General features: G+C 39.9%; 1 protein-coding gene across 1 annotated transcript in view; it reads left to right on the top strand.

Moving 5' to 3' along the window:
* Positions 1–9,847, top strand: part of edc4 (enhancer of mRNA decapping 4) — a 29,589-nt gene that overhangs the window by 3,238 nt on the left and 16,504 nt on the right. Inside the window, exons 4-20 of the mRNA XM_005751493.2 lie at positions 717–940; positions 1,160–1,307; positions 1,613–1,717; positions 1,882–1,994; positions 2,112–2,195; positions 2,326–2,421; positions 3,093–3,192; positions 3,499–3,679; positions 3,830–3,896; positions 4,614–4,705; positions 4,952–5,136; positions 6,235–6,314; positions 6,693–6,822; positions 6,915–7,210; positions 8,120–8,350; positions 8,585–8,686; positions 9,154–9,297. Coding sequence (XP_005751550.2) covers positions 717–940; positions 1,160–1,307; positions 1,613–1,717; positions 1,882–1,994; positions 2,112–2,195; positions 2,326–2,421; positions 3,093–3,192; positions 3,499–3,679; positions 3,830–3,896; positions 4,614–4,705; positions 4,952–5,136; positions 6,235–6,314; positions 6,693–6,822; positions 6,915–7,210; positions 8,120–8,350; positions 8,585–8,686; positions 9,154–9,297 — 2,378 coding nt within the window. The remainder of the gene's footprint in view (positions 1–716; positions 941–1,159; positions 1,308–1,612; positions 1,718–1,881; positions 1,995–2,111; positions 2,196–2,325; positions 2,422–3,092; positions 3,193–3,498; positions 3,680–3,829; positions 3,897–4,613; positions 4,706–4,951; positions 5,137–6,234; positions 6,315–6,692; positions 6,823–6,914; positions 7,211–8,119; positions 8,351–8,584; positions 8,687–9,153; positions 9,298–9,847) is intronic.

Raw genomic sequence — 9,847 nt, 5'->3', positions numbered from 1 at the left:
ACCTTCTACCTTTATTCCTATGAAGGCGTAAAGGTCTACTATGAAGGAGTATGCACTCGAAATCTCCAAAAATCCTTCTGTGCATGTTCATTTTAAAATTTAATTTTAGCTGCCAAATTGTTTGTCCTTATAAATGGTTTCCTCAGCATCAGTCTCCCCTGTACCCACACTTCTTGATAGTGATCTGGTTGTGGTCTGGTTAAAGTAATTGATCTCTGTTGCTGATCCCCGATGTTGTTTCTTGCATGTTTTTCTTTTTGCTTTCCAATCTACTCTTGGTTTTTCTGGGAGTGGTGTGCACACACAATTTAGAAATTTTTCACAGCATAAAGACTGAAGATAATTTTTTTTTTTCCCCCTCCCTGGTCTGACAGATCTAAGGATGTCCTTTGCTGTGCAGAAAAAACAATTCTTGTGCTTTTCTGTCATTTAAAAAAAAAAAAATTGTTTTAGCTAATCAGCTCTTTGATAATTCATGTTGCTGCATAAAGGCAGTTACGTTCTGTAAGTGCATAATGGGAAACTATGAACGGTCTGATCTCAAGGCTCAGTTGAGATGTTTCATATGTTCCACCAGAATTACTATGCATTGTAGTCCATTACTTTAAAGGGCTGAAAATGTTGCTCATACCACTTATTAAACTTTTATTTATACTATGGTTGTTTATAACATTATTCAATGGATTTGCTGTGTATTCAATGCTATAATAACAAAGGCTCCTTGGTTTATCTTTGGGCATTTTTTCCCCTCAGGAGCCAACAACCATGCTATGGTTCGTGTCCTCAGTTTGGAGTTTGGTGAGCGTTCCTTACTGAAGGGATTCACCGGGGCCGTCACAGATCTGGCTTTCGCCCACCTTGATTCATCTCTGTTAGGTTGTGTAGATGAAGCGGGCAACCTGATGGTCTGGCAGCTCACCTACACTGCCAACAAGATACTGTATCCTGAATGTAGGAGAAACTGAATGCGTGTGTGTGTCTGTGTGTGTGTGGATACTGCCAATGAAGGCTGTATCTTCACTACTTAGTTACCTCTGTTTGCTTCTAAACTAGCAAGTTAAAGATTACACTGATCTTCACCTCTGCTTTTGTCACAGTTACAGAAGGAATTCCAAAACTATTCTTGTCTCCCATTTTCCTTAACCCATGTCTTATATAGAGATCAGATAGTAGTTCATATCCGACGGCCAGAAAACACTCCACTGAATTCCCATCGTCGCCTCATCTGGTGTCCATTCATCCAGGATGACAATGAGGAGATCCAGGATGATGCCAGTCAAACTTTGGCTCTTCTACATGAAGACAGGGTATAAATGTTTGACACAGATATGTCTGAGCTGGATGAAAAGCCAATGAACTTTGAAATAGAATAAAACTTTGAGTACTCAGTTGCCTACACTAGGACATTGTTATAAATTTGATAAATATATATAGATTTACATACATTAAAAAGTAGTGTGGTGTTGCCCACAGAGGAATAATGATGTCGTTGTTCATTCACTGATTTTTAGCTGACAGAGCAATACAATCCTGTGTCTCAGCTAAAACACAAAACACTTGCAGAAAAAGCAGAAATGTTTCATCTCTAATTTTACTGTTTCCCCTTTTCTAGGCTGAGGTATGGGATCTGGAGGCCTTGAGAGCCAACAACAGCAGCTGGCCTGTTGATGCCACAGAAGTAAAGGAGGGCCTCATCGCAGTCAAGGGGCATACCCAGGTGGGACTTCATTTTCATATGAAAAACTCTGAAATAAACATGACACATTTCATTGTCTTGGTTTGTACAACAAAATGTCTGGAACTAATGTACTTAAGGTCTCACGTTTCCTGAGAATTGTTGCATTATTGACTATGAACATTGTTTAATTTTGGTTTATCCAGAGAGTCAGTGAAGGCGCACTCTCTCCAGATGGAACCGTGTTAGCCACAGCCAGCCATGATGGATACATCAAGTTCTGGCAGATATACATAGAAGGTGGGCAAGACAAACCCAGGTAAGCAAACCAATTAATTAATTCTTAAATGGTTTACCACTTTGTTTTTTCCTTTTCTTCTATGTGGTTTTCCCACCTCTGCCCTTTATTCACTTTTGCATTTTTCCTTAAAAATAGATGTCTTCATGAATTGCGGCCTCATGGAGGACGTCCTCTCTCCTGTCTTCTTTTCTGTGACAACCACAAGAGGCAGGATCCCGAGTGAGTCTGCACACACAAACTCAAAGTGCAAATTTATCACAGGCTGTCCTGGTGGGTTTTTATTCAAGTGCATCTCTATCTCTTTCTTCTTCTCATTGACAATTCTGTCCCCTTTTGCTTTTCATTACAGGGTTCCTTTCTGGCGATTTCTGATAACTGGAGCTGACCAAAACCAGGAGTTGAAGATGTGGTGCACTGTTTCCTGGACCTGTTTACAAACCATCAGGTGTCTATTATTTGAAATACATTTTTTAGTGCTGCCAGCGTTAATTTTGTTAAAATGATGTTAATGTTAGCTCGTTAACGTGTTAGTGCCGTGCAGCCCCTCGCACGGGGGGAGCCGCATTAACTCACTAACGGAGATTTGCTGCGTTAATGCAGTTATGTCGTTAACGTCATTTTAACAAAATTAACGCTGAAAGCACTAATTATTTTTTAGTCATTTTATATTTTTCTCAACCGTTATTATAAATGTAGCATGGGATGGCAGAAAGCATGTATAAGAATAGTTAGTAAATGTAACGTGAACAGCTGTGAGTTCTCTTTTTTTTTTTTTTTTTCTGCTTGCACCCTCAGTACCTCAGCACACCTCCAGTACACCTTAAAGAAATCAGGACATGGTCAAAAAAAAGCTCACGTCTTAAGGGAAACATTATTCCAAACCAGTATCTGGCTGGTTGGCCTTGGTGTACAAACCTGGTCTAACAGTAATGCTCTGTAAAAGCAAAAAAATGTCTCCCAGGAAAGGCCCACAAAAGGGGTTTTTACTAGTCCCAAAGTAAAATGATTCTTGTACTGAAGACATTTGGTGATGACTGTTGTTGATATTTTAGCTGAAACCATTTGTTTAAGGACAGCATACAAAGATACTAATTTCACAGTACTTTTCTCTTAAAGGTTCTCCCCTGATCCATTAAACTCATCGACTCTGCCAAGCCTCAAGGCCAGCCTGGACCTCTCTGCTGAGTATCTGATCCTCACTGATGTGCAAAGGAAGGTTAGCACAAATGTTTTAAAATAGGTTTTAAGCAAGTAATCATTGTGAGAAATCATATTGTGCAACCCCCTTTTTAAAGTGCTCACTTTTCTATCACTTTGTGTAAATTAATTGGCACACTTCATCAATACAAAAGATACAAATCCTGAATTAACTACCTTTCTAGACACACTGATCAAAGACCACGCATCAAGTGTACAAGGAAACCTGCTCTGTTTGTGAAAGTCCCTGAACAATGCCACTTTCTTGGCTACCCATGTTACCACTTCTTCCTAAGCTTAGTTTCATACTTGGCTGATGTTGCAGGTTTTATATGTGATGGAGCTGCGACAGGACTTGGAGAAAGGAAAGGCAAATTTCACAGCTGTGTCAGAGTTCCTGCTGACCCACCCTGTGCTCAGCTTTGGGGTACGTGATGTTACCCAGTGTCGATTGCGGCACACTGAGGTCCTTCCTGCTGAGGAGGAGAGTGAAAGCATGACAACAGGTACATAGACGCATGCATGTGCATAGACATGTGCACACACACATTGGAATAGTTTTTTTTTTTTTTGTGCTTGAAGCCATCTTCAAAGTTGAAATTAAATATGTTTGTTCCTCATTAATGCCACATGTTTTTCATGTGTATCTTTTCCAGAGGGCCCTCAAGGACCCACAGAGTCCAAATCTGGAATCCAGATTAAACTCTACTGTGTCCACACCAAGTGAGTTTTCTTCTTTTCTTCCTTTTTTTTGGTGAAAAGTGTTAAGATTGTGTCACTTTAACTTAACGCTTTAACAGGACATCTTGGTTTACAGGCGGTCAGTTATATGCACACTGAATGACCAAAATGTGCTTTTTTTCCTAGTACACACCAGTGATTAACTTTCTTATAGGACTCACTAATATTGTTTTGTGTTGTAATATTTTTTTCTTGAAAATAGAATAGAATGGGCAACCATGCTCAGTTTAACATATTCATAATTCTGCTGTCAGCCAAGTTTATTGGATTTCTTCTGTAAAGGAGCCTTTCATCCAGTCAGCAAGCTCCGTATATTTCCATGGAATTGCTTGCAGATGTGCACACTTATTGTGTACTTGGTGACTAGTGTCAGTCTCTTGTGTTGGAGCTGACATTTCTTTCCAACACTGTGGAAAAATCTACTGTACTGGAAAGCTTCTGTTGAAGGACAGGACATATAGCATGTAATTGTTCTTTGTTAAAACAGTGCTGTATACCACATCTCTCTGTACCCATCCACCCTCTGAAAGCAGTCAACCCAAATGAAAGACTGACAAGTGTGCCATTTTCTATTTGGAGTAAAGATACTATAGTCGACAATGCAGAGGCAGCTTGCTGCTCGTTTTACACATGGTATGATATGGCAGTATCAGTAATTATTAGTAATTTTGTTTAATGTCTCTACATTTATGTTTGCAGGAGTTTGCAGGATGTTCAGATTTGGTTTCAGCCCAATGCTGGTTCCAACTCTGCGGCCTTCCTTCCTCATTCAGATTCTCAGGATGGTCTGGGTAAGATAGCAGTTTCTTTAACTGACAGGATTTAGTATTTATGCTGAGAGGGACGAATTCAATGAAAATAAGGCAACTTGTATGATTACTCCACATTTGGTCCACCTCTAGTCTTCTCTCATAAATAATTTACTTTAGTTTTGAAATCAAATTTATTTATATCTGCTTATACATCATTTAAAAATTGTTTATTTTAGATCAAATTCTGCCACAAAATGGAAGTAATTTCACTTTTTATGTCTCCAGCTGGGTTTTCAGATCATCTCACTGATCAAAGCTCTGACAAGGATTCAGGAAGTGGCTCACAGACTGATCTAAGGAAGATCCCATCACTTCCTGCTCCCTCAGACTTCCTGTCAAATTCGGGCACCGGCAGCGGAGTGATGCCCAAGCTGATGACTCCTGATGCCTTCATGACACCGAGCACTTCAGTATGAACTTATCCTTACGCTGTAGTCAGAAAGTTTTCAAACCTTTTCCATTCTTTTTACCTCATCTAACTAGACCTAATACTCCACAAGATACAAAAAATGTTTAAGTATTACATTTGCAAAAGTAGTATTGCAAATTAATATCTTTCAGTTCGTTTTTATGAAGTGAAATCTATTAAAACCTTTCACTTCATAATTGATTAAAGCACCTTTGGCAGCAATGACAACAGCAAATCTTCTTGGGTCTTTGCCCTGACACACGTTTGTTCTCAACCACACAGCTTGGTTCTGTGAGCTATAAGTTTTAAACTCATAGGTGTTGAATGTAGTTAGGTACCAGTGGGTTCCAGTCAGTTTGAGGAACCATCTCAAAGACAATTGATAACCATCTTTGGGCATTGGATATTAATTGCAAGTTTTGTAATATAGATTAGTTATGTTAATTTGTATTAAAAAAAAAGCTTGTATTTGTTCATTCTTTATGAATATTCTGTGTAGATTGATGAGAAGAAAATTGATGAGTCTAAAAAATTTCTGAAGTTTACAGAACGACCAAAACCGTTACAGCTTCAGCAAATGAACACCATGTGTCTTCTTTTGATTTGTCACACGGTGAATAGCACCTTCGCCCACATATGGGTCTATAGTTGGCAACAGCACTCAACACCCTGTTAATACACACTAGTGCAAACTAAATAGGACTAGTTATGCACTGAAAGAAAAGCTGATAACATACAAAAGGACAAATTGTTCCTTATTAGCTCTTTGCTTTTATGGATGCTCTGGTTTTCTTCCATAGTCTCAATATATGCATGTTGGGTTAACTGGTGAGTCCAAATTAGCTGTAGGTTTGAATGTTACACTGTGTTAGCCCCTTGATGGACCAGTTACCCAGTCAAGGGACACCCCTCCACCCAGTTGAATAAAGTCAATAAAATATTGGATAAATATAATCATTGCGAACAGGGTTCAGGTGTGAAACACCCAACTTATCTGCAATGCGCTTCAGTTAAACCGATTTATAAACACTGAACAGTGATTATCCAAACCTTCTATCATATTTTCTGCCTGAAGATCATCTTTTTGTCATCCTTTCAGGTACCAGCATCTCCTGGGAGCAGTGCCAGCAGTCTGACCATTGTGACAGCTATAAGCAGCAACTCTGACTCAACAAACAGGTATGGAATTAAGAATTCTCTATATATTCATTTGGAAACGGAAAATTTTAGCATATGAAAGTGTGAAGATGATATCACAAATGATATTTTATCATCTGTGTCCTTATAACATGCAGTTTGAGTTGGTGAATGCTGTTCTTACAGATTATGTTTACCAGGATGTGGAGTTTTTAGATTTGTACTTATTTCAAATAAGCCAGGGATGAAGACAAATGATTTTGGGTTGTTTTCTATCTCCAGTTGTTAATTATAAAAAATAAGCCTCTGTTATCTTTTGTTTACTTTAAAGACTCCATTTATCTCTAACAGCTGAATACAAATAATTCCCTACTGTTTTGGTTTTGGTTACATTTGGGAATATGTATGCTTGTTTTTCAGAGCTATGGAGGATGCAAGTCAGAGTCCTAACAGGGCTGACAACAGCAGTACTGGGCTGCCACTCTCTGCCTCCACCAGCAGCCCAAGAGCTGCTTCCACTGTGCTACTTCCCGGACTCGAGAGCCTGCAGGTATGATCTAAACCACTCTCCTACTTCAACCAACCTTGCCCCTTTCTTCATGACATGACTTATTTTAATAAACTCTTATTCTCCATATCCAGGTTTTGGCAACCCCTAGTGGTCCTCTGGTACTCGACAGCTCTCAGGTTCTAGATCCTCCACTCCTGCCACCTTTGGCATCTCCAACTAGAGCCCGCTCCCCTGACGTCATCTCCTCAGCATCCACAGCCATGTCCCAGGACATGCCAGAGATCGCCTCTCAGACCCTGCAGCTTCAGCGTGGACTAGTGTCCAGCTTGGATCCCTTGCCTCTTTCTGCCCTCCAGACAGACAGCATGGCCTCTGCCGCCTCTGCACTGCACTTGTTAACCTCACCACGCTCAGCCAGCAACAGCGGGTATGTAAATTAAAAAGCGATTAGGAGTATTAAAAAGCATGCAGAAATAATAGTGTTGAGATTTTATGATCCACTTAAACTAAAGTTTGACACTTTTTATGTTTACTACTCCATTTGATTAGGGTAGTAGCACATTATGTAAAACCATCTTCCTCACTGTTTTTGAGCACAGGGTGTGAGAAAAGACAATCTCCTTGTATATTTTCTTTTCCACATGAATCCTACAATTTCTCTCAATGAGCCACTCATGTTTGCAGCCATTTGTGACATCAAATTCAGATATAAGCAGCCCCTGACCAGTTCTATTTCCTCACTAGGGCTGCTCTTGATAACTCCCTGCAGCAGATGCTAACTGTTCTGTCGTTGGCTGCAGGGGGATGTTTCTGCACTGCCTGCATCTGTGCAACCTTGCTTTTATTTTTTGATGGCATTTATTATACTATAAGAAATGTTTTAGTTAGGACATTGATTGGCTAATGTGCGTAATGTTAGATTAGCTTTGGTTATATGTCAGTGGAGTCAGAGCTGTGTGGATGTTGTAATGATACAGAGACAACAAGAAGTTGTGGAAACATTTAAAACTATTTTGAATCCACTTAAGTGTTATCATTTGTGCAATGCAACCTCAGCTCTTTCTTTTTGTTTCAATGGTAATAATGTCAAAGTTGAGATCACTGTGCAAGCGATATGGTAATGTGTTTGTAATGGGAAAACATTGTACATGTCACCAGTTTGACAGCTTGCTTATTCCATAACCTTACATAACCATAATTACTGTTGATTCTGATTCTGCAGTTTCATTTCACTTTCTTGTTTTAATGTATGTACATTTGTGTTGGCTTTATATTTTATTTTCCCAGTCCAGAAATGCTCTCTAAATTACATAAGCCAATATATATTGTGTTACAGCTTGTTGGCCCTTGAACTTGGAGGTGCAGAAGGGCCTGTGGGTGGGGCAGCAGAGTCTGAGTCCAGACTGAGTCACACACCATCTCTGCTTGAGAATGCGCTATCACAGGAAAATCCTGTGATAGGAGGAGGGTCCTCAGATGGCAACGTTAGCCACACACCATGGCCAGCTGCTCCAGATATCACCAGAGAAACCAGGAACAGTCTCAGGGACAACGGACTTGTTGACTGGTGTGTAATCTAACATATAAATACTTGAACCCCCATCCTGTGTGAAACATTTCACAAGCCTGTTTTGATTTCTCTGTGTATAAAACATTCAGAACCCCTGGTTTTTGTTCAGGTAGTTTCACGTACACATCAGGTTGTCATGCTATGTTGCAATGAAAATGGCATTGTGAAGATTTTTATTTATTTTTTTATTAATTTAAGTATTGGTGTGTTTGTCTCATATGCCTGCTGCAGTTCAAGAGAGGAGTCACAGGACAGACACTTGAGCTCACCTTACCATCGACGCTCATATCACCTGCCACAGAATGACAGTCAGGACGCTGGAGCCGAGCAGAGGTAACATACATTAACCCACCATCTATTTGTTTATGCAAATGAAACAGGCAATAGAATGGACTTTATCATGAGCAACAAACTCATGATAAAGCGCTGCACATTCAAGGCGCAGCAATGGTTTGATTTTATTGACTTTTTTTCAGCTGATTCCACAACAAGTGGTCTAAACCAGGGGTGGGCAATCTCAGTCCACGAGGGCCGGTGTCCCTGCAGGTTTTAGATCTCACCTTGGGTCAACACACCTGAATAACATGATTAGTTCGTTACCAGGACTCTGGAGAACTTCAGGACATGTTGAGGAGCTAATTTAGCCATTTAAATCAGCTGTGTTGGTTCGAGGACACATCTAAAACCTGCAGGGACACCAGCCCTCGTGGACTGAGATTGCCCACCCCTGGTCTAAACTCTGCTTTAGAGACTACAGCAGCTGACTTACTGTCTACATTTCTGTGTTGTGCATGACTCAGTGACCCTGATGATGAGGTGGCCAGTCTGGCGTCATCCTCTGGAAACTGTGGTTCTCGATCTTCACATAGACTGCCGGTGAATGATTGGAAAACCTCACCACGAGGATCGCCAAAGCCAAAGAGAAAGATCAAGAAAGACGACAGGTTTGTTTATACTTTGAGCATCAAGATGTTGCTGTTTTCAGAAACTAATAAAAAGGACAACAGCAAAGAGAACCATTAGATTAGTAAGTAATTAGATGGCGCCTCTGCAAACTATCTTCCTTTTTGATCATAGTTTGGTGAAATTAAAACACTTTGTTCGACCTTCATGAGGTATATATGGAAATAGGAAATGGCTCAATCGTCCCAGCATCAAATCAGAGGACTAATGGGTTTAGTCTCACTATGAACACCTTTCACACATCTGTAGTCAGCTAATGGCTTTAACAGAATCATCAGTTTGGAAGCATTAATCTAAAAATAATCTCCATATATCTTAAAATCCGTACAGATTCAGAGCACAGATCAACAGGGTTTAAAGGCTAAATTTCACACGCACACATATTTACATCTGCGTCACATATGTCACAAGAGAGCCAGAAAATTTTTGAATACAGTTTATCTAACTCCCTCACTTAAGTAAACATAGTAAGATTCAGTGGACTACTAAAATTTGTAGACATGATCTTGTAGTCTGTGTATTCCCTTTTTT

The sequence above is a fragment of the Pundamilia nyererei genome, unplaced genomic scaffold, assembly GCF_000239375.1.
Source record: "Pundamilia nyererei isolate P.nyererei 1_Seehausen unplaced genomic scaffold, PunNye1.0 scaffold00314, whole genome shotgun sequence".
NCBI lineage: Eukaryota > Metazoa > Chordata > Actinopteri > Cichliformes > Cichlidae > Pundamilia > Pundamilia nyererei.
The sequence above is the reverse complement of the archived record's forward strand: the minus strand, read 5'-3'. Positions and strand labels throughout refer to the sequence as shown.